Source organism: Paralichthys olivaceus, chromosome 14 (genome assembly GCF_024713975.1).
Source record: "Paralichthys olivaceus isolate ysfri-2021 chromosome 14, ASM2471397v2, whole genome shotgun sequence".
Taxonomy (NCBI): Eukaryota; Metazoa; Chordata; class Actinopteri; order Pleuronectiformes; family Paralichthyidae; genus Paralichthys; species Paralichthys olivaceus.
Genome location: NC_091106.1, coordinates 2,393,997 through 2,419,256, shown reverse-complemented (window position 1 = coordinate 2,419,256; position 25,260 = coordinate 2,393,997). Strand labels below are relative to the sequence as shown.

The window sequence follows — 25,260 nt, the reverse complement described above, 5'->3', positions numbered from 1 at the left end:
AAACCAAAATAGAGGATTTTTGTGGTGTACGTCACCAGCTTGTCCTGCCGAGTGGGGTTTAACACGACAAGAAAGTTTAACGCCCCTTACTTTTTTTAACACGTGCATGTTCCGTTGAGTGGAAGCGTGATAGTCAAGCCTACTAGTAGCATGTACGCACCACTACATCTTTAAAAATACAGTTTGTCACTGAAGCGCAAGGCATCCTGGGAAAAGTTGCCACCTGTTGAAGGGATGCATTTTTTGGCCACATTTGAAGGAGCCTTTGAAACGGGACAGTCTTGTCATGCCACTGTGACACAATTGGAAAATTTTGCTAAATGGGAAGAAGAGGGGACAAGTTTGGTTGGTGTGTATGTATTTCTGTGTGACCATGTTGTGACCACAAACTCATCTGTGTGTGTAACAAGCATGTAGCCTCCCATGTAGGTGCATGTCACTATCTTGATAATGAGCCTTAAAATAACAGTGAAATTCAGGATCACTGACTTCAGACCAGGTTTCTGTCCTTTTAGTAGTTAAAAACGTCTTCATAATAGCAACACACCAACAATGCATATGACCACAACTCATATTAACACCAACACACCCATGGGTGCTCAGATGGTATTTCCTTCAGACAAGTCCGATGTAATCACCCCCAGAAATGAATACTGGGGAGTAATGAGCAAACATCTTTGACCCCATATCGATACTGACATAGAGCTATTGACAAGCACAAGGGGCGACATAATGTAATGGCAGCTTTAAAAGACCACCAAATTGTGAGTGTGTTTATAATACAGGATTTGGGAGAGTGAGGTATGTCACATCAGTTCAATGAGCTCAAGTTGAATCCCTGAACTAGGTCATAAGTATCTCTCCATTTGTGAATAGCACAAAGGCTAATGACAAGATAAGAAACTGATGAAAAAATATTTAATTGAAATGAAAATAAATAAAGGAAGTGAAACAAGTGTCAATGAAATATTTTTCAGTTAACTATTTTTTGTATATTTTCCTGACATAAATCATCCATGTCCTGCCTGCAGTGGCAATATGACTCCCCAGGGGGCCCAACCACAAGTTTGAGGCTTTAGGAGCTGTGTCGTATACAATGAAGTTTGAGGTCAGAGTTTTCCCAACACGGACACAAATAACCAAGTTGGCCTCAGGGTCCATTCTTGGCACTGGAAATAGCTGCTTGACAGGAATATAGAGACCATAGTTTATCTCAATCTGAACTCCAACCTCTGTGGGCCAGTCTGAACCTGGAACTTTGAAAGTCTAAAAATGTGGCCCCCTACATTAAACTCACAAAGACAGATAGCACTAACTGCTGAAGCAGTGAAGTGGAGGGAAAATGGTGTTTTCAGGCAGGACAGTAAAGAGTGAAACAGATGGAAAGTAACTTGTGATGCTTTCATTTTATGTTCTTTTGGGTATATTTTTGTAGTGAAAGCAGTCATTGCCATGGAACCCATACATTTCCTATAAAATACAGATACTACACTTTGCCTTTGGATAACCTTCACAGTATGCTCAGAGAAACTGCAGTCTCACAATGTACCAACATTGTTTACCAGCTGCAAAATCATGTGGTTGGTATTGTTTTCCCCTGTGTGTGCGTGTGTGTGTGTGTGCGCATTTGTGCATTTGTGAGTGTGTGTGTGTTTGATTTAAAAATGTGGTCCCGGAGACAGCTAGTGTTGCAGGAACTACCACAGATGGTGGTTTTGAATGCTTTGGCAGGTGTCTGTCTCTGTGGACAGACAGATTTTGTTACCATGACAGCATGATGCAAGATGGTCTCTAGATTTTGGTTTGTGGTTCCCCCATTTTAAATAATTTGATGAAGAAATCTCACTTTTATTTGAACATTGTTTATTGTGCATATTACGAATAGGTGGTTTCCATTCTTGTTTTAATATAAATCAATACTATACTTTAATTTATAATTGAATACATTTAACTTGGTGATTCAAACTGAGGTAAATCAAACACACAACATTCTTATAAGAGCAATAACAAATGAAAAATCCAAATGTTAGTCCATCAAAATGAATATTTTTAGGCTGTTGGGTGGGATGATGGTCTCACTTTTGTAGCTACACAGCTGAACTCCTCTCTCTGTGCCCAGCTGTAAATCTCGGTATCACAACATAAATAAGCTTGGATTGATGGCTCAGCCAAATATGACTGGTCCATTGTTTTGGTCCAGACTGAAATATCTCAACCACTATTGAACGGATTATCATGACATTTTGTACAGACGTTCATGGTTCCCAGACACAGAATCCTACTAACTGTAAATTCCCTGACATTTAATTTAGCACCATCATCAGATCAAACTTTTAAGGTGTGTGCTATTTTGTTTTTTGGCCAAATTCCTCTAAACCTAATGACATTTCCATCAGCCTTAGCAATATTTAACCTCTATCTTTTCAATGTGATAATATACAAAGGTGATGAAGTGAGTGATGTTATCATTGAAAATCAGCAAAACAAAATTAACATATAACTGCAGTGATCAGCGTCGAAGCAGACTGCTTAATTGTTAACAAAATGTTTTTTATAAATGCAAGCCTCCACTGGTATTTCAACCTTCAACTAACGATTTGACAGAAAAACATCTTAATGAGCATGTGCTACAGTATGTTTGGACACACAAAGATAATCAGGGCCCAGACAAAATTATAGGGAAACTTTCCATTTTACAACCTTGTTACTTAGGTTAAATGTGCACTTTCATGCAATTTAATTCAAATTAGAGATGGAAGATTTGGCACTGAAACCTGGTGGTTTAGATTTGGAAGTTCCTGGCCATTGGAGTTTTTGCAGTGACTCAGAGATTCAGCAATGTAGATTTCACCAGTCATACAGAAGTGTGAGCCTATACCGATATTTGAACTGGGGATCTTTGCTGCAGAATGACCTGGGACTAACTCCAAGCTCCACAGTCATTCTTACAATGACTTGTCAAAGCTCAAAGCAATGCCAACATATCTTAATGATATTCAACAATTTCACTTTGAGAAACACTTTTAATTTTGCAGGGTTGCCTGTATATTATTTATTTTATTTTTGAAAAAGTGCAAGCAATGCAGCTATGATGTATTTGTGTACATCTCAAAAGTGTACATATAAAAGGTGCAAAAAAGCGTTGATTATTACAATTCCTTATTATCAGGTTGCCTCAATAATAGAAAGCAAATCTAAAGCAGAGCCAATGATGGTCAGAGGTCCCAACATATCTTAAAGAGCTCATATTACTGTACTACCCAACTATAACAATCCACAACGAGATTGCAGGCATACTTGTGGTTCCTGGTTCCTTCAGCTACATTTAAGGTTAGTCTTAAAAAGTTCCTCTTTAACAAAGCAAATACTTAGGGCTGGATTAGGAGACCTGCACCCAGTCTCTTCTTGCTCACCCACTTTCTGGTTCTTTCTGGAGGTATCTACCTGTTTAAAGTGAGTGTTTTTCTCTCCACTGTAGCCAAGCTCTTGCTCATGGGGGAATGTTGAGTCTCTGTAAGTAATATTATAGAGTACAGTCTAGACCTTCTCTGTTTGAAAAGTGCCCTGAGATAATGTCTCTTAGGATTTGGCAGCATATAAATAAACCTGACTTGACTTGACCATCTAGTTGCTATGTTTGTCTTATGTTTAGTGCTGGGCAGGTAATGCAGAGGTGGTCAGAGCATTTTCAAGAAAAACTAGAGCAGACGAAAGATATGGTGCTATGGGTTGATGACTCTAAGTGACAGCATTATTCATTGTCACTGATACCTTGTAATAAACCAGTGTCCTTTGAATTTCTCTATAGAGATTTCACTGTTTAGAACTGTTTATTTTCTGTGTTTCTTGTGTGTATTTCTGACAGTCAAGACAAAGCCCCCTAGACGGCCATCCAAACACACACAACACTCTAGGTTAAACAAGTAAACTTTGAATTCCTGGAGACTTACTCTAACCTTAACTATAGTTACTTCTAACACTTTCCCTAAACCCTTTTTGTCCCCATAGGGAAGACAAGTCCCCACAACATGAGTAATATCTGGACCACACACACACAAACCAAACCCCTACTTATCTGTGTTTCTGACTCACAAGTCTAGGCTAGTGGACCATATTCAGAATTGAGATACCATATGTGCATGTAAAGAGTTCACATTCAAATGTGCAATTTGGAAGTCAGACATACATCTGGACTCTGCACCTGACAGATAGCTATGTGCAGGGAATTTCTCCGAAACAGATGTGTCTGCTGATATTCACTTTTCTTCCTTGGAGCATATTGCATGAGATGCAACTGGTGCAACTGTCTGAACTCCATATTTTATATTTGAAACTTGTCTCTGCCAGACTCACATAGTTGTGAGGACACTCATTGACATAATACATTCCCTAGCCCCTTACCTTAGCCATCACAACTAAATGCCTAACCCTAACCCTTACCCTATCCTAAACCTAATTCTAACCCTAAAACCAAGTCTTTATTCTCAAAAAGCCCATTTAATATGTGAGGACCAGCCTAAATGTCTTTACAATGTCAGAATGTCTTCACAATGATGGCACTGAATCAAAATTGGCCTTCATAACACACACACACACACACACATTCTATGTTTTATTAAAGGTATTCTGCAGCCTGAAGGGCTGACATGACAGTGTTGATAGTGCTTAACAAAAAGACATTCCTTGTGTTTGCAAGGTCACCTTAAGGATTTTAATTAACGAAGTGGATATTGGTCATACTGTAAAGCCTTCAAGCTGTGCAATAAAGTCCGCTATTCATGCTATAACAGCTTAGTCTAAATTAATGTCACATTTAATTATCATTTTATATACACAGGAAAATGAGATTTGTTAAATAAACCACTTTAGACACAAAACCCTGCAATTGAGCCAATTTCATGTTGTAGGAAAGACATGAACATTTTTACCTGAAGCTAAAGGCAGCAGCTCAGGTTGAATAATTTGTCCGAACACTACCACAATGTAGCACTGCTGGCCACATCCACAACCCAATGTTAAACTCCTCACATGGTAAATAATATTTTAATATAAATCAATAAATGAATTAATTACATTGAAGGAACACTGACATTTTGGAAAAAGTTGTTTTTTGCTTTCATGTCCACAGTAAGAACATTTGTGTGCAGTGTTTTAAAACCCACACAGGGGACATTTTTGCAGTCAATGTTTTTTTCAATATTTGCCTTTCCCATCTTTTTTATTGAAATAAACATATGTAGGAGAAATAGTTGTGAGCAAATTAATATACACTGTGACTTTGCAAGAAAAATAAATTCCTAAAAATAGTATGAAACAGACACACAGACACACACACATTAAAGAGTTACCCAATTCATATGGCATGTGTAACGGAGTGGAGATATACTGTATGACAGAGAATGCTCAGTTACATTGTAACCTTGGTTTTCTGAGCGAAAAGACTATCTCTCCCACTCTTAGGCTGTTCTGCAACATGTGTCGATCAACTGGTTTCCTGAATGCAATGTTCACTTTATAAATCACAATGCACCTGGAAATGTTGGTACTTGGAGCTGCCTCATATCCTGCCCTCTACACTCCAGTCACGGCATAAAGCGATGAGAAGAGGAAGCGAAACTTCCTGACACTGAGTAGTTTGCTAGAGACCTGGAGGTGAAGATCGATTTAATGGGACATTGTTTTTATAGATCCCAACGTTTGCATGAGAGGTGGCGTACGCACGTTTCAGGCCCTGTTTTGTGCGTACGCAACGGTTATAAATGAGACCCCTGTTCTGTACAGTTTAGCCTTTAGTCTAGTGCATAGCCCGCTTCTGTTCCTCTCCTCTCTGCCGCCTACATTGTTTTGCTAGTGGGATAGTAATGCTGGTGGTCTCTGGGGTACGTAGAAATCTCTGGGCGGATAAAATAAATGTTGAAACTGAACCCCATGCTGAAAATGTAAACACAGGCTTCTCCAGACTGACTGCCGTAAATCGTCGCGTCTGACCTTGCCAGTGTTCCGACCCGACCACAGACATTCAGAATAGTTGAAAGAAAAAGCAAGTTTCCTCTCTGATTGTCTCATTTGCTGTTGTAAGTCATTAAAAAGCATAACCAGTTGCACATTTTAAAGTCCATGTAACACCCCCAGCACAGCTTTTACAGAGCACCACCCCTTTCAAGTGAGGATGTTGTGGTAAAATATTTACCCCCTTGAGGCTATTCACCTCACTAATCACGTAGATCACATTATCATACTCAACCAATGTCAAAGTGCAGTAGCATAGATGTGTGTGCGGTTTCTCCTGATCTATCTGTCCATTATAATGTAGGACCTGAGTGTTGTTGAATTTTGTGTGACTGTCTCTTGTATCTTTTCTCTCGGGAGCCACATAGTTGTGTTCTTGGTTTTAATTTGGCCACCTTTTAAGACTTCCTGAATCCTCTGATCCTGCGGGGAAGTATGGATTTTGGAACCTGTGACATGGTTGTGTGTAGCTGTCTTCCCATGAGGAGTTTTACAGGGCAGTAGCTACCTTCCAGCAGTGTGGTACGGTGTGTATTCAGAGCATTTAGTTTCCTACCTCCTCCTTTCCACAGTCGTTTCATGGTAGCCAGTGCATGTCCATTTGCCTGTGGGTACCATTGTGGCTGAATGCTTCCTTCAGTGCTTAGTGCTCAGAAGTGGCACCAGAGGCTTGTGATTTGTCAAAAATTTAAACTTCAGACATGGTGCATGCGTATGTCTAAAATGGTGCATGCGTATGTCTAAAATGGTGGTTCTATGACTCATGCATATGAAATCTGAAGCAGTGGTTGTGGGATTCATCCAGCGTACATCTAAAACAAGGGGCCGTCATCATGTTGCTGCATGTTTTCCCCATACACCACTAGGTCACTGGCATGACACAGCACTCCTTCGCATCCCTCCAGCATCTGTGATATACAACAATGGAAGTGCTCCTTGGCTGCTGAAATCCCTAATGTTTGGTGATTGAATGGATATCGCCCAAATGGGTTGATGAATGTCACTCTCCTCGGTGAGAAATTGCATCTAGCTTTGTGAACACCATCGCCCCTTTGTCACAAGATAGTTGAGGTCATGTTTTGCTTTCTCCCTAATGTTTCTTGTTTTTTGTCTTCCTGATTAATTTTGCCCTACTCACCTCTTGAACTGTTTCAGGTACCCCCTTCCTGCCCTCCTGTGTTTCCAACTCCTGTGATATCCTGCTCCTGCCTAATGTTTTGCACTTACCTGTGAGCCTGTCATGCTTTTGGATCCTATTTGAGTCAGTGTGATAGTACGATCGGGCCAAGTAGGGACTCAGCCGACTCAGATCCAGTCTGTTACACTCTACAGAACCAGGAACAGAAGATAAATCTGCAGGAGGAATAGCTGTAGGAACAGCTGAGGAACAAAGTATGCTGCAGCTTGATATGAGAGAGATGTCCAGCGGCGGAATTCACTGCCAGGTCCAGCCTTCCCTGCTCCGGGTCCCACTCCATCAGCTCCTATTCTTATCTCACTGACTTTCATGGTTTCGCTACACCTGTCTTGCCCAGACAGACTCGGGGGGAGTCGGGTGACTGCAGAGCCTTCCTGACCCAGTATGACTTACATTTTGAGCTCCAGGAGGCGACTTTTCCCTCTGACTGGTCTAAAGTAGCCTATATCATCTCCCACCTGACAGGCAGAAGGGAAGCATGGGCCACCACCAAGTGGAGTCGCCCACCCGTCTGTTAAACTGTGCCGCTCTTCACTTTCTCCCAGATTTTTCCATAGATCTCTCTGGGGCAAGAGGCAGCCTGAGCAATAGTCCAGCTCCTGCAGGGAAAGAGAAGAGCGGCCGACTATGCCAGCGAGTTGAAGACCCTAGCTGCGGAGAGCGGATGAAATAAGGCCCCTACAGCCTCTCAGACTCTTTCAAAGATCACTTAGTGTTCCTGGATCTTCCTGAGGAGTTGGATGAACTCATCGCGCTGACAATAAAGGTTGATAAAATACTTTTTGAGAGAGAAAGAGAGAGATCATTCATCAGCGTATCCCTGCTGAGCCGGCAGAGAAAGACTTTCGGAAGTGCCCCTTTGTTGAGCTCAGTCAGTCACACAACTGTTCCTACAGCACCCCTTGTTTCTTCGGAGGAACCAATGCAGCTGGGGAGAACCCGGTTATCACCAGAGGAACGCAAACGCCGCATGAGGGAGGGCTGGTGCACCTATTGCACACAACTGGGACATTTCCTGGCCTTCTATCCAGCAAGAGAGAGGACTCCAAGGAGACAGAGGACTCTGGTGAGTCATACCACATTCCCTTCCCTTGGCTCTGCAAGTACAATCCTCATATCAACTGGTCCTGGAGAGATCCTGGGCCAGAGGTGTGTGAGGAGTTGTTTTCCCCCTCAGAACAGCCTTTCTACCCCCTCTTTCATACCTGTCCCTGAGGAAAAGGAGACCCCTGATCTACTGTTCCAGCTTGTAACCACGTTATCCGGGAGGTGTTCAGTAAGCTGTGGAGGGATCCAAGCACCCCAAGTTGTGCTTTTGGGGCCTATTTGAGTCAGTGTCATACCCTGACCATCATGGCTATTGTGATGCCATGACCATGCCAGCATACCATGGTATGGGTTGGGACACTTTGAAAATGTGAAAAATTCCCATCATCAGATTCAGCTCCGCTTGGATCTTGTGGCACTTGTGGCACTGGCAGGTGCACTTGGCATGACACTGCATATGGGAGTTTTATATGGCTCCTTCAATTGACCTCTTCCAGAAAATGCTGTGGGGTACTGGGCTTGCAATCTTTCTGCTGGGCCTGGATTGTGTAGACACAATGTATTCATGTGAGAGCCTCAACTGCAGGAAGACCCAATAGCGGCTTAAATGGTTTGTATTTATATAGCGCTTTTCTTGTCTTGAGGACCACTCACAGTGCTCTATGCACTTAGACAGACTAAATAAATGTCCTGTTATGTTGTTTACTTATCCATGCTCACTCTCCCTCTGATATCCTGGTCCATACAGCACCTTGTGTCTCACCTGCAATGTTCCTTTTCAATGGAGTCAGTGCTGCTTTGGACTATTGTAGCTGTTGCCCCATTGTCCAGTTTGAAAGCAATCTGTTTTCCATTCAGATGCAGCAGTTCATATTACTCTGTGTTTCCCTCTGAACACATTTCAAGAAAGCAAAGTTTTTCTCATTACTTTCTATCTGTGCCTCTGTGGTCATGGATGCCCCCAGTTGAACTGCATTTTTTGTGTGATTTCCCTTTTTGTGGCATCTCTGACATTCGGCATCACAAGCTGGTCAGTCTTTCCAGAGGTGTTTCCTCGCTGTTTCCTCTGCTGCATCCAGATGACTGGGTATCCTGATGAGTGCTCAGTCTCTCGTAGCACTGTCTTGGGACTCACTATTGGTGAACAATAGATGGGCATACATGTGTAGCCAAAACCTGACCACATGTCTTCTTGTCCTGATGACAAAGGAGAGCTTCCAAAACTCAGTCTACCAGGGTCCTTCACACCTAGATGTAAAATCTGCCCCTGGACTCAACTTTCAACCACTGTGGCTTTTTCTAATAAGTAAATTCTGCATTCATCTGTAAGCTTTCTGATAATTTAACTCTAAATCTAAAATCTCCTGTGCCAACTACAATGCGGTCCATTATTAGCTCTTCTCCCAGGGCTCCAAATTCACAATGGTCAGCAAGTGTATGCACCACTGTTACACATGACTCAACACTCTCACCCAGCCACAAGCATGCTGGCAGTATGAATGTGCAGCAGATGACTCTGCAGAAATTGTTAGATGCAGTCATGTCAACAAGGAGCAGAATTAAAGGGAGGAGCCAGTGTTGATTGGGCTCTTAATAAAGTGGTAATGTGTGAGTGTGTGTACATTGTCCTTGACTTGAGATGTATGCGGAAGTGCTGCAAAAAAGTGAAAATAGGTAGGTTTGTATATATTTATATATAATATATATATATATATATATATATACTTAATTTCAGTCTGGATCAAATATTGTGACCTAAGTCAAGTAGACATAGTCTTTAATACATCTTCTGTGGGTTTGTCTTTGGTTAAAATATAATATTTTGAATAAGGAAAAGAAAACCATTTACTTATTGCAAACTACTTCAACAACATTAAAAGGGGATATTCCATAGCTGACAAATATAAATAAATAGCCTGTGAAGGGATGACTCACATTATCCTAAGATCAAAATAAAGAAGTTAAAACAAGAAAGTAATGTTTTATATCTAAAGATAACCTTTGATTATAAAGTAATAAGAGAGTGAACTTGTGAGTGTGAGAATAAGATAAGTTGCTATCTCAGAGGTAACAGGCTGATTAAATACTAAAACGTAATAAATACTGTGGACCTGTGTCTGTAGTGATCACTACTAACTGCAGAGGTACCTACTTGTGTGATATTTGAGGGTCACCCATGTCTGATACATTGTACAGTTTACTCATTTAAACAAGAGGTGAGTCTTAAGTAACAGAGACCTGGAATGTGTGCTTGTACCTACTTCTATTTGTTTGGATCATTTTGAGGATAGACATTTTTTTGGGAAAGTGAGGACATTTTGACTGGTCCTCCCTTTTGGACCCACTTTTAATAGAGTTAAGACTTGCTTTTAGGGTTAGGGTTAGGCATTGCGTTGCGATAGTTAAGGTGAGGGTAAGGGGCTAGGGGATTCATTATACCAATGCCTCACCATCTAGAAGTGTGCAGGGGTGGGCAATGCCCACACACATTTCTACTCTTCCCACCCAATTGGTCAACTTTATTCTGTGCCATTTGAATCTGCTTTTTTCATTCGCCCTGTCATAATTTCCTGATTTCTCAATTTCTGGTTGGTCACAGGGCTGGTTTTGAAAAAACAACTATTCTCTGATTAAAATTGATCTTCATTTGAATGTTCTAATGTTGATTCATAAAGAGGATGGATCGTTCTGTTGATATAGTGACGCATTCTATAAAACTTGGAAAATTCTCATCACTAAGTGAACGGTGTGAAGGTGCCCATCCCAAATTTCTATTGCCCCCCCCCCCAATCTGAGCAGTGTAGATCCGGGCCTGGTCATCACTAAGATCGACGTACAAACATGAGTGTGTGAGTGTGTGAGTGTGTGTAAGTGTGTGTGGGTGGGTCAGACAGTGAGCCTGTGCGTGGGTGGGGGTTTGGGTTTGGGTCCCCCCTCTCACCCTTGGGCCCCAGGAAACTCGGAGAACAGTTCTCGGGGTTAGCGTGCAGGCTCCCCCCTCCTGACGTCACGTCTGGAGGCTGGCTGCTCGCGCCGCTGACACCGTTCACCTCCAGCGGAGAAACTTTCCTGGAGTTCTCGGCTCCTCTGACCGCGGAGCGACTCACTCACTGTCCGGAGGAAGCCGCGGCAGCTCGGACACGCTGCGAGCCACAGGAGGACACGGAGCGGAGTCTCATTCACCCCCCCCGCCCCCCGAGGAACGTTTTTACGAGACATGCCCTTTTTTATTTGACACTTTTGACAGTGAAACCGACGCTTTTCTTTGGGTAAAGTTAGCTTACTGAGGTTGGAGGTCGATACCTACATGAATATGCTCAGGAATACACAGGTTTTTGTTACTTTCAAGAAGTGAAAGATTTTTTTAAAGGAGCCGAAATTAACCTGGACAGCCCCCTGCCTCACTCACTGCCTCCCAAACTTCACTCACTGCTCGGTGTCGACATGTCTTGGATTAACCGGGGCCTCTTATTTGTCTTCGGTGTGTTGCTGTGTGTGTCAGCGGAGCAGCAGCAGGGCCAGAGCGGCTTCAGGAGGCTGTACGTACTGCAGCCCCGACCGGGGCCGGGGCCGGGTTCGATCGGAGGGGACGGCGGGGTGCGGGTCAGCTCCATCTCGACGCGTCATGGCGCGGCGGGGCAGCCGCACACGTACAACGTGGAGCTCGCCGCCAACTACGGCGGCCAGGTCCGGACCCGCAGGATGGGGAACCAGGCGGCTCCGGTGCCCCAGTTCAGCCCGCAGCAGCCATCAGTGGTCCGGCACAGCGGACAGGAGCAGAGCCAGCAGCGGCAGGTTATGAAGCTGTCCGGGTAAGAAAGTCAGAGAAAAACATGTCAGGACGGAGGAATGTAAGGGAATGAGAATGAACTTAATGACTTCCCGTCAGCTTTGATCATAAACCAAGCAGGCACCACAGTCAAAACGGATCTAAAAAGCACATTTGCACTCTCACCTTATCTTAATGACACAGACATAATGGACATGTTTGGGTTGGTCTTTCCTCTGGAGTGAACTCACACACACACACACACACACACACACACACACACACACACACACACACACACACACACACACACACACACACACACACACACACACAGTGTTCCAGTGTCATCAGGCTCTGACTTCTCAGTGACACTGACTTGAACTTAGCAGTTTTCAGACACCTGTGGAGGTGACAGTGATGATTTGGGAGTTGGTTGCACTCTCACTGGGCTACACGACCTGTTAATTGTGAACTACGATATCGGAATTCAATTAAAACTGATGTCGTCTAATTGTGCTTAATCTCATGTCTTAAACTCATATCAGTGTCAAGCCTGTGAATCCACACTTTCCATTGCATCCCTCACAACCCTCAGCCATGTTGTTAGGTGGCCCAAGCCCCTCTCGTGTCTAACATAGAATGTGATGTAAGTCTCACAAAAACTCATCCAAAGCAATGAGTTTATAGTTGTAGAGGTGCTATACACTGGTCCACCCACTGAGGTGCTCTCTATTTTGCTTAATTAGACCTCTTCCATGGACTGTTGTTCATTGACCCCTTCCTGACCCTATTAGGTTACATTTACATCCCATGGTGAAATGGCCCTAATCCAATCTCTTTGGGCCTTCAAGTCACACAATCCTGACACTGATATTTTTCACGCAAGTGTGAACATACCAAATAACATTTTTTTCACATGAGGTCTGGGCCCCTTTTTATGGTCCTCTATCTGATTCATGTTTGCTCTCAGGTTATGTGCTCCTCGTCATCATTAAAGGTCCAGTGTGTAAGATTTAGGTGAAAGGGATCTATTAGCAGAAATTTAACGTAGAATAATCCTCATGATGTTTTCACTAGTTCGTTTCATCTAAGTTGCATGAATTGTAGTTTTCTTTACCCCAGAAAAGCCCCTTTATATTTAAATACTTTATATTTACACTGAGGGGGTCCTCTCTATGGACGCCGCCATGTTTTTTACATTAGTCCAGACTGGACAAACTAAACACCTTTTGAGTTTTTATGACAGTTAAAGGCTACCACGGTTTCTTTTTTTCATGTTTGGAAAGAGAGGGTGAGGTGAGGGGTGTTCAGCTGCAACATGCAATTTCAACGCTAGATATTACTAAATTCTACACACTGTACCTTTAAGTGGCTGCACCTCCTCGCCTGGCAAATACAAAGCATGGTGGAGAGCAGCTTTAGCTTTTACCGCTCGACGCCTCTGCATTCTCATCCTTATCATTTGTAGCATATTGGTCAATAGCAAAACAAACAATCCTGGTGTGCGTGTGGCTCACATTTCAATCAAATCTGTGCACGCTTGGCAGTTTAACAACAGAAATTAATGGTAAAATGAATGTAAACTACTTACTAATTCCACTCATGTCTGTCTGTATGTGGAATGCATATCTCGTAAACTGTTCATCCTATCGGCTTCACAGTTGGCTTGTGTATTGTTAGTGGCTTGAAGAAATGCAGTGTCGAATGTGATGACATTTGACTACACAGGCTAACAGCTCCTTGCAGTCAGTGGGGGTGCTCAGTCTGCAGACCAAGTTGAACATGTCTACATCTACGTCGTGGGATGATCTATAGCAGTGTTTGAAATCTTGCTTATTAATATCCATAGACATAAAAAGCTCTGCACAAAACGTCCAGCACGCAAACAATAAAAAGTGACACTATGTTGCAGAACTTTTTTGGAAAGACTCACTAATGTCAAGTAAAACTTCTGCTGTAGACTCTGGAGCTTTAACACAGGACAAGCAAACAACCCATTCCAAACAAGCATGTTTAGAATGGGCACAGTACTAGTGACACGAACAGTTGTATCCGTCAAATTGGAAATGAGCATTAAATGTAATGTGAACATAGCATTAGACAACAGACTTCAACCTGAGCAGAAGGTGGAGTATGCAATTTTTTTCGTATCACTAAATGACATCCAAAGTAGTTCCCTTTCTAGTCTTGAGGATATGTTGCAATCAGCATTAAATTTCAATTATTTTACCCACTTTTAGTTTTCTTCTGCATTGGGACGCAATGCCAATGTTAGCTCTTGTTTTGCTTCTATTTCTATCACTTTTTTTTCTTTGCTGTCAAATGTGGTTGCTAACTGGCAGCGGGTGGTGGTGGTGGTGACAATGGTATCTTGCCAAGAGCTTCAGGCATTGTTGCATTTACACTTCAGTACCTTCTACATGACTGAAAAGAGGTTAGAATGCACCCTCTGAAAGTTGTGGTTGTGGCCGTGCTCCAGGGCGAGAACATGTCATTAACTAGAATGGCACTGGAAAAAAGCCTACCCCTCCATGAAACCACATTTAAATCCGGCACACCCGGATTTTTGATTGAATCTGCAGCAAATTAGAAATCCGTGCAGCCATTTTTATGTAATATTGTTGACAATAAAAAAAACAACTTACAAACATACAAAAGGACAGGGGTAAAAACATAACCTCCTTGGCTTAGGTGTATCTAGTATGCAAAAAATGTCCAAGGGAATTCATTGTAGGTATATGTTTCTTCTGACAACTGCTGGATAGATCCTGTGGGTTTTCGGCAACCTAAACAAGTCTTGTTTCCTATCACTAACCACTTTCTGAGTAAAAACTGAACAACAATAAATGAAATGAATAAGTGGCCACCGACAAGAAATATATCAGGGTTTGAACCACAGTCTCCTGGTTGAAAGCCACTATTCTCTGATTAGTCCTCTAATGCACCGTATTTTCCTCTGTATGTATACTTTTAAATTTAAGCCAAACCTTACCTGTCGTAAAGCCTTTCATAGCCCTTTTAAATTAGATTATTCATCATAAGAAAAGTACAGGTGTTTCTAATAAAAACAATGTTCTAGTCCATGACAGTGTAATGCCACAATCACACCAAAACATCACATTCACTTGTTATAAAATATAACATATAAAATAAGTGACAGCCAAAATATAGATATAGTACAAAGGGATAATAATTCTCTTCTGGCTAACAATCTCACTAACAGTGAATTAGCCAACTGACTAGCTCCAGGGGCATATCTAGACACATAGCCATCAGGAGCAATTTGGGGGCTCAGTGACTTGCCCAAGGAATTGTGCTGAAGGAGCCAGGGATCGGACCGCCAACTTCTGTTTTGTTGCCTTACCTCCTGATTCATAGGCAACCCTGGTTAGCTTACTGCTCATCCAAACAACCAATTCACACAATTAAGTCCAAAAGGTGCATTTTTGACTCCTGTTTATGAACTGAGCAAACCATTGCTTTGTGGCTCAGCTTTTACTTCAACAAAACACATCCATCAGAGTGAATTGCCTCTGCCTTGGCAGAGAATGATCACGAAGAACACCAGGACTCTGAATCTGAAGCAGCAAGTACAATTCAAAGCCGGATAAGACAAACATTAGATCATTGCTTTTATCATAGTGTCATATGGGCTGATTACAGTGTAAGACATTAAAGAGCCAGGCCTTCTACCAGCATCTTATTTTAAACCTAAGAGTAGGATTCATGTTATTTTATGTATTTCTATGTTCATGACCAGTGTTAAAAAATGTGGCCTGAAGAACCAGTTTCCAACTGACTCTGATGCTTCTCTCTTCAGTGTAGAATACCTCAAATCATTTTCATTTTCTTACCCATAGGTTGAACATGATTCCCTCACATGTAACATCAGTGTTAAAATGGGGCATTTGTTCCTCACCTGAATAACCATTTCCCACCTAATTAAATCCAGACCTCTGACCAGAGGGATCCATCCAAATGTGTGGGAGGTTTCTGTCTTAGCGGACATTCAGAATGATAACAGCTCTGTGGGAACACAAAGCACAAGGCTTTGTTGGTGGGGGTGTGTTGATTGTGATACAGTAGAAATACAGCAGAAGAACACAAGTTTGTCAGGCTGTGTGTGGTCCAGCAGCCTGACCTCAGCTGGTCAGTTTCTGGCCCATTGGAACATTTTGATGTGTGATTAGTGAATACAGTTTGGCAGTGTACTGGTGTCCCCCTACCCAAAGCTCTTCTCAGTCTCATTACTAGGTTACACAAGGCTGGAAGGATCAGGTGATGTGTGTGTGTGTGTCTGTGTGTGTGTGTGTGTGAATGCATAACTTGTTTTCATGTGATTTTGGTACAACATTTGCCCAGTAACAAAAGTATGTTTTCAATTGCACCAGTTACCTGTTAAAGACAAACAATGCTGCTCACTGTACATCATGCAAGACTTGCAGTATTACTTAATGTGTTATGCCCCACTTACCTTTTCCATGATACATATTGTGGTGACTTGGATTAAAAAAAATATGACAGCTACTTTGAAATATTTAGGTATTTAAGTGTTTTTAAATGAATTACAGGCAAGGAATGGACAACTGATTAATGCAATGATGTTTCACAGCTGAATCTCAAACGAAATGCTTCTCACCACCATATGAGGAGCACCCCCCCCCTACCCAGACTGTCTCCAAACTGTGGGAAACACTGTACTGATGTCATATCACTTCATTTAGACAGACAAAGTGATGCAGGTTAAGCCAGTGCTGGCAGCCTGTATGAAGTGCAGTTCAGCTGATCCTCCCTCACAAATGTCTTCTCAGCTGTAGTGACCAGGGCCTGTACTAATCAATTTTCTACATTAGATGGCCCACAATTGAATTATGCACATATTTTCTTTTCTTTTTATCTCAAAGTCTTCAGGAGGTTTAGGAGGTGGTGAGTCTATTTAACCCAGTCTCTATGATGATGATGATCTGAGTCGTGAGTTCCCAGCTTCCACTTCCCAGCTTCCAACAGCTTGACTCAATCAAGACCTTTTTTCCAAACCAAAGTTTTGTAGTAAAACTAAGTTGGCCAGATTCAGGTTGGCTTCAACAAACCTACCCCTATAAACACTACACCTCAGTTACTTCTGTATCACAGAAAATTCTTGCCTTCCCTGTCACATTTAGTGTCACAAGGCCAAACCACATCTCAGGAGATCTGTGTTTGGGAGGCCATTCAAGTCTGGAAAATATCCGGTGAGAATTGGTGGAGCCTGATTTGTGCCAAAAATCAGATAACTATGGTGGAAAAGTTACATGATGACGTGACTTGTCTCGAACCCCATGAACCCTGTGGACAACAGTGTGAACTGCTGTAGATGTTGCAGACATCAAATTAAAGTTGACATGGCCTGCTGCTTACCTTTAATACATGTATATTCAGAAACAGCCTCCTGTGTAAAAATCACAAGTAAAGTCTGATGACAGCCCAGCAAGACTTGCATTCCTCCAGTGAACTGAACAAGTAGTTGATGTTGGCACCTGACTAAAGGAGATAACTGTTCGTCAAATGTACAGTCTAATTGAAACAACATGTCTCCAAAGCTAAAAGAGCCAGAGCAAAGTAAAATTAACTCGAAAACAACTAACTCTTAGTTTTGATATACAGCAGAGGAAGTCTGGGTTCCTTTCTGTTGCTGTTGTGTTTGACATTTCAACGTTAGCGTCTGTTTGTTTCATCTGCCTGTGCTTGATTTCTCTCTGCAGGGTGAACATCTGTGGAGGGCAGTGCTGTCATGGATGGAGCAAAGCTCAGGGGTCGCAGCGGTGCACGAAGCGTAAGTGCACTCAAGTCCTTTCAACACAACAACGGCCTTATATTAATACAGCAGTTCCCAGCCACATATCACAACAACAGATGCTAGCCAGAGTGCACCAGGCACCCAAACTACATTTTTTCTAACAAGTAAAAACAATTTTTCTTAATGTTTATATAACATTGATGTAATGAGAAGTCATGTCTTATTTTTAGCAGTTGCAAATTAATAGTAAATAAATTGTATTTCGAGAAGACACATTTTCGTGTTCATGTGTTGTTTGCTTCCTTTACATATAATGTAAAATATTTATTTCTTAAACATGTATGTAACATTACTCACAGAAAGTTTTACACCACAGTCTTATATTCTAAAATCTTTTTAATCATCCTCTTTGGTACCATAGATCACCTACATGAGACAGTTCTAAATGGCTGTTGGCTTGCACTTACCTCTAACTTCTAAAACTAATCAAAACCTGGGTAGACAATGAAACACTAAAAAAATACTCAGGGCCCAGTTGTTTTCTAATTAACAGTGGGGTTTGCACTGTGATACACTGGCTTGGATACAGTGTTAATAACCGCCTGGATATAAATTAGGAAACAGTAAATACACTCGGAGGACTTAATCGCTCAAGGTGAAGTGGCTCCTTGTTGTGTGTAGTTAATTACCCCTGCACATACATAATTGTTGACTCTGCTTTATTCTGTCAACATTTCATCTTCCAAGCCTGTTGTTTTCAGGGTATACTTAATATTGGTGTTTGATATGCTGTATTTCATTGTGGGCTTTATTTGTTTTTATGCACAAATCAGTTCCCAAGCAGTATACCCAGCAATATAGATGCAATTTGTTCCTCCAGCCATTTATCCATATTTCAAGAACTATTGATAAATCCTGCAGCACATGAATGTGTGTGCATATGCATAAGTTAAGATCAAATCTGTACAAACATGCATTTCATGAATGAGGACCTGTGTCTGGGCAGTTGCCTGCCAAGTCATGAGAAGACTGTTATTATATTGTCCATCAGGCAAGAGCGTGTGTCTCAGAGTAAAAGAGAAGCAGACTTGAAATGGATAATACCTCTTGGCCCAGATCCAGGGGTCAGATCACTTACATATTTCCATGATCTTGCCAACCTTTTAATAAGTAAACAGCTTCTCTCCAGTGCCTTCATTGCTTTGTCTTCCACAACAGAGAAGCACTATGGAGAAGTTACTGAAACACATATACCTTTAAAAAGATTTAACTTAGAAAGAACAGGTGGGGGCCGATACTGGTGAGCTGGATCAACGTAATAAAAGTGTGTTTGGGATGTTCAAGTACATTCCTTTCTGTTGTCCATGCCCCTGACGACTGTTCTATGTGACCATTTATCCTTTGAGGATCAACAGACACTCCAGTCTTGCAAGGTGGCATTGAAAAGGATGTTGAAGCTAATAGGTACAAATAGCTTTCATTCTTTTTGATGTTGTTGCTTTCCGTTTCCCCAGAGTCCAGCAGTACATAGTTGTTAACTGGTGGATGGGGGGAATTTTTGTATCTAATGTTCACCAACTCAGCTTATAGCAAAAGATTAATACAGATTCATGTCAGTTTAGTTGTAGAATTCCAGTCTTGCTATGGTTGAAGTGACGAGGTCGTGAGATGGAATACAGTCTAATGGGTATATCGCAGTGAAATATAAATAAATCTTTTTTTTACTGCACACAAAATGTTGCTCAAACTGTTATGGAGAAGTTAAATATTAACATAATTTTTTCCAAAACTACAAAGTGTTCTTTTATTATTTGTGCAATTATACATTTTCGCAAGCCTAACAAACAGTTCTAAAGTTAAAACAGTTTATTAAGCTAATGTGTGATTCTCATAATGTGAGAATAAAGCAAAAAGGTTTTGCCTGCAATATATGCACAAATGATGTGCAAATTAATAAGTCACCATGCTGAGCCCTGTGCTTTAAAATGTAAAAACCGATATTAAAAAAACAATTGAAGCACAATTCCTTTATATTGCTTGCACAATCTTGCGCTAACTAGTAAAAATGATTTATTAATATCCTGATATGGGGTTCCGAATTCAAAGAGGTGCAAACCTAGATCAAACTGGTGAATCAATTATCTTTTTAGTTTAGTTTTAATTGAATTTTTGTATGTGATTAAAGTGCTGGCTCATTAAGTTTATATTATCTATTCTATTAATTTTTTATAGAAATAGTATTGATAGATTTCTCTGTATTGAGGGATGTCCTCCTTCAACATTTATTATTACAGTTATCTGTGTGTCCTCAGCCCCTCAAGTGTCAAAGGCTCCATGTAAATAAAAGGTCCAGTGTGTAAGATTTAGGTGAAAGGGATCTATTGGAAGAAATTTAATGTAGAATAATTCTCATGATGTTTTCACTAGTTCGTTTCATTTAAATAATATGAATTATACTTTTCTTCAGCCCAGGAAAGGCCCTTTATATTCAAATACTTTATATTTACATCGAGGGGACCCTCTCTACGGAGGCCGCCATGTTTTTTACATTAGTCCAGACTGGACAAACTAAACACCTTTTTGGTAAGCTACCACAGGTTCATTTTCATGTTTGGAAGGAGAGGGTGTGGTGAGGGGTGTTCATCTGCAACATGCAACTTCAACACTAGATATCACAAAATTCTACACACCGTACCTTTAACACATACACATGACATCATTAACTTGAATAACCATATATAATAATTTTAAGGCTGTTTAAGGCTGTACTGTGAATGAGCTAACAGACTAACAGCTTGAAGACAAAGCTTTGAATTTACTGATTGATTTAGTCCATTCCAACTCACGCCTATGGTCTTTTGATAGTGACAAATGAAAAGGATCATGGATGCAAGAGAAGGAAATTAGTTTTCCTCACAGAGTGGCTGTGCTCATTCTTAAAAACATGGTGGGGAGTTCATTCAATATTACCAGGATTTCTCCTGGGAGGTACTCTGAGCAGACCCAGAACATGCTGAAGTGAATACATGAGCCATCTGGCCTGGGAAAGTCTTTGGATCCTCCAGGAAGAGCTGTAGTACACGGCTATGTATCTGGCCTACCTTGCAGTGAGCCATAACCAGATAAGTGGTGGAAACTGGATAGTGGTGGTTGAGTAAGTTCAGAGGTCAGAGGAGAATGGTCAGACTGATTGGAGCTGACAGTAGCCAGGCTACGGTAACTCAGATAACCACTCTTTACAACTGTGGTGAACAGAGAAGTATCAAAATCAATAACCTTGAGGTGGATGATCTACAACTTCAGAGACCACATCAGGTTCCACTCCTGTCAGCCAGGAACAGACATGTGAGGCTGCAGTGACACAGACTCACCAACAATGGACAGTTGAAGACTGAAAAATGAAGCCTGGTCTGATGACTATGGATTTCTGCTGAGACTGCAGATGTAGAGTCACAATCTGGTGTTCACATCATGAATCCATGGTGACAACCTGCCAGTCAACAGTACAGACTGCTGCTGGTGGTGATGATATGGCGAATGTTTTCTTGACTCATTTTGGGCCCCAATAAACCATAGATGTCAGTCTGTGTATTGTTTCTAACCACGTTCATCCCTTTATGGCCACAGTTTACCATCTTTGCAGTGAGTTCAGTGAACTTCAGTCACCAGTTGTGAATCCAGTTGAGCCTTTGTGATGTGGTAGAACAAAAGATTGGCAGTATGAATGTGCAGCTGACAAACCAGCAGAGATGATGTGATGCAGTCTCGTCAACATGGAGCAGACACAAAGAACTGAGGGCTAGGGGGGGCAGTTTTAGAAAATAAGGACTTTCTGTATGGTATGGTGTTCCTGATCTGTGCTCGGTGAGTGTTTGTTGGACCTTTCTGTGTTGACATAGAGCACACAGTTTTTGTTTGTTTCTTCTCTTGGCAGCCAAATAAGTCAACTTGTGATTCACCTACACTAAACCCATCTGATTCAGGAGAAATGACCAGGAGACATTCCAGTTTCTCCCCCAGACTGAATGAAGTCAGATGTTGGCAGATTATTGAATTGCGGAGCAGAATCGTGCTTTGTCAAATCCGCCTAAAGGGAACACATCATGTCTATGTCTCAGACAAAACATCTTTGTAAATCAGAATTCTACGGTTTGCTTCCCTGAAAGAAAGCAGCCAAACTATTGACTGCTGCCTCCATTATAACTGGGTAAAAGTATACTTATAAGATTGATGTCATAAAAGCGACATAGGGTTCCTCTACAAGACATGACCATATTATCCGTACTGTAACAATTGAGGGCCAGCATTTTTTGACACTAGACAGTTTTAGGTTTGACTGATATGGGTTCATTTTGATAGATCTCTATCATCGAAAGTAAATCAGATCTAACGCCAATGCTGGTGTTACAACCCTGATCTACCTTACCACAACCTAAAGAGCAAATGGAATGCATTAATATAGCTATTTTCTAGCTTTATCAGCCATGCTTTACGATACAAGTCACATCCACAGAGCACATAATCACACATCCTGTCCTGCGCTTCAAACACACATTCATACCGAGCATTTCTGTGCAGCACTTTCCCACAGCACTTACACACTGTCGGCACAGCCGTCTGGGGCAATTTGGGGTTCAGTGTGGTTGTCAGAGGACAGCCTTTTTCTACCTCCTGAGCCACAGTCGCAAAAGATCACATCAGGTTTTGCTACATTTATTCTGTGAGTAATCCGATATCAGGTCAAACTGAAACTTCTGATCTGCTCTCTTAGAGCTAGTGGCTGTGACCAAACTCATCCACTAATCACTTTTTAGTGCATGTTTTTTATACCCTATATAGTGCTGTCATTTATCCCATAATGCATCATGAAAAAAAGTGTACAACTGATGGTCACTAACCAAGCAATATCTATCGTCATGCATACCTATATATGAGCAGAGCAAAGCCTCACAGCACAATCTGCAGGAAAAAAGTTTATTTCTACATTAAAAGATTGTCATTCATTATGTTTATTTATATTAAAGTATTAATACTAAGAGTAAAAATAAACATTCAAATCTTACTGTGGGATTTTCCAATGGCTGTAGTTGTACATCGTAATCCAGTGATAATGACGTCAACCAACCAAACATTTTAGTAAGATGCCAAATAGATAGAGAGTCATGATGAAAAAAGTCCAGCTGAAATCCATTCACTGTAAGGCTTTTGTCGTTTTGACAATGATCACTCACAAAAATGTGAAGGGTTAATTCAGGGCATATCAGTCACCTCATCAGTGAACATATTTGTTTCACCTTTCCTCTGGCTAATGTTTGCCCACCCTCCAGGAACCTAGGGAGAACTCTGAGCTTCTGAGGTTGATATTGTACAACTTTTTCATTAGATTTTCTATTAAATTTTCCATTAATCTAATCAGTACAACCAATTGACATGCAGTATCTCATCCAGGACTGTTCTCGTGCCCTGAGGCAATTTCCCAATTTACTAATCTAAAAACAAAATTCATGTTGCTCTTCTTATCTCTGTCATTATAACTAGAGCAGAACCAATAATTGAGTTGTAAAGCCATTCTTTTTTTATTGTTCAACAATTGTTATAATATCATAAAGAAAATATATATATTTTTAAATTTCTCCCATCCATGTCTTTGTCTTTATCTCTGTGGCAATGTGTAAAAATATGAGGGTAGTTTGTCCACCCATACACACACACACACACACACACACACACGCACACAAAGACAATCAAAAATGTTTTTCCCTATGTGGGTCTGCTACAAGAACACCTGGCAACTTGCTGACTCAAATGTTTCACTACTCATTGCCCAGTGACAAAGCCCATTACAGCTCATTACTGTGTCCATGGGCAGAACTGTCGTTGGAGGGTTGCTGCAGGTGTTGTAAAAGGGAAGCACAATAACTGTCCAGCAATGGGTTCAACACTTTGGTTCACAGGGCAAATTGGGGAGTCGAGTCAATCAAGACATGACTGTCTTGGGTATTTTGTCTGAATGATGTCCAAACTCACCCTACTTAACCACCACAGCAGGTAAGAGCTTTCTGAATGAGCTATCCAACAATAGAATGATTTACCACAATGGAAAAAGTATTGTGACTTAGTTGACATCAGAGGTCAATCTCATTGTCAACAGGACACGTTGATTTTCTTTGATAAGATCTAAGTTTTGGTTCCCTCAGTCTCATTTTAATTGCTGTCCTTTCCTTTGTGGTGATAAAGGTTAGGTAGAAGCTGTAAAAGAATGCACGTGTGACAGCTGAAGCCAGAGCTTTTACATACACCTGAAGGCTACAAGATATCTACAAAAAGAAATATATTATTCATTCTGCATAGGTGCTGTCAGTTCAACTCAGCTGCAGTTGTATCACACCACACTTCTGTATATGACTTAGTTTCACCTCAAACTTAAAGTCTGTGTTCATTATTATGGATGTATAAGCTACACAGTCAGAGAAAGTAAATGTTGGTGTCTTGGTCATAGCTCAGTCATGAAATCCTGCTGCACCACGGAGCTCCTCTCCTGCAGGGCTGCTGAAAGTGCTGTTAGTTGGACATCGCAATTTGTTTTCAGGCATTTTTAAGACTTGGTTATGTATAATTTACAGCCTGTCATGGCGTTGCCCCCACATTGATCTTTTGGCCAGTTAATTCACTCATGAAATGTGAGACAACTCAGGGTTTTCTTAACTGATGCAGGAACTCATCAACTTTTATGGGGACAGCGTGAGTGATTACAGTGTTATCACTGAAAAAAAACTGATGGGTAGTGATATAAAGGAGATTTTCTTTAGGGAATGTGGAGACTGCACAGAGGACTGAAGGCGAGGTTTGTGGGGAAAATCAGGAGCCTAACAGCACATTTTTTGTGACCCCGTATGGGCTCAATCAGCCATGCGCCAGCAGCAAACAATGATCACTTATGTTTTGTATCATCCTAGATTAGAGTATTTTTTTGTATGTGTAAGTGGTTGTTTACCTTGTGATATATACAGTGCTGGAGTTAAGTCAAAGTAGATGCAATGCATTACTTTGAATAAATAGGCTGTTTAATATGACAGGGTTTGTTTGGCGTCAGTCCTAGCCAGTGAAGAGATAAGTGTATCTCTCGCCCACAGGATTAGCGAGGCCAAAAGATTCTCAACAGTCTTATCAGAGCCAATCTGAGCTCTGAGGCCCAGCAGTGACTCAGATAATGTGGAATTCAATACCTCATATGTATCGATGTCATATCTTCCCACCGCTACCTGCATCTGAATTCAGTGAACATCTGTCCCAGCCACATACACACTGTTGCAGTTACCCATAAAGCCGGAGCAATTTTCTTCTCTTCATTTTGATTTTGAGGCATTAATACATTGATACAAAGAAAATCATTATACCTTCCCACCACATGAACACTCACACACCCAAAAATATTTTTAACTCTTGCAGACCTCTAGC

The 25,260-nt window shown here is 41.3% G+C and overlaps 1 protein-coding gene across 5 annotated transcripts in view; it reads left to right on the top strand.

The window, feature by feature from the left end:
- The first annotated feature begins 11,366 nt into the window (after positions 1-11,366).
- Positions 11,367-25,260, top strand: part of ltbp1 (latent transforming growth factor beta binding protein 1) — a 104,702-nt gene continuing 90,808 nt past the window's right edge. For all 5 annotated transcript variants that reach the window (XM_069538448.1, XM_069538453.1, XM_069538452.1 and 2 more), the window contains exons 1-2: positions 11,367-12,066; positions 17,768-17,838. In XM_069538448.1, the coding sequence (XP_069394549.1) occupies positions 11,699-12,066; positions 17,768-17,838 (439 nt within the window). In that variant the 5' untranslated portion in view covers positions 11,367-11,698. The remainder of the gene's footprint in view (positions 12,067-17,767; positions 17,839-25,260) is intronic.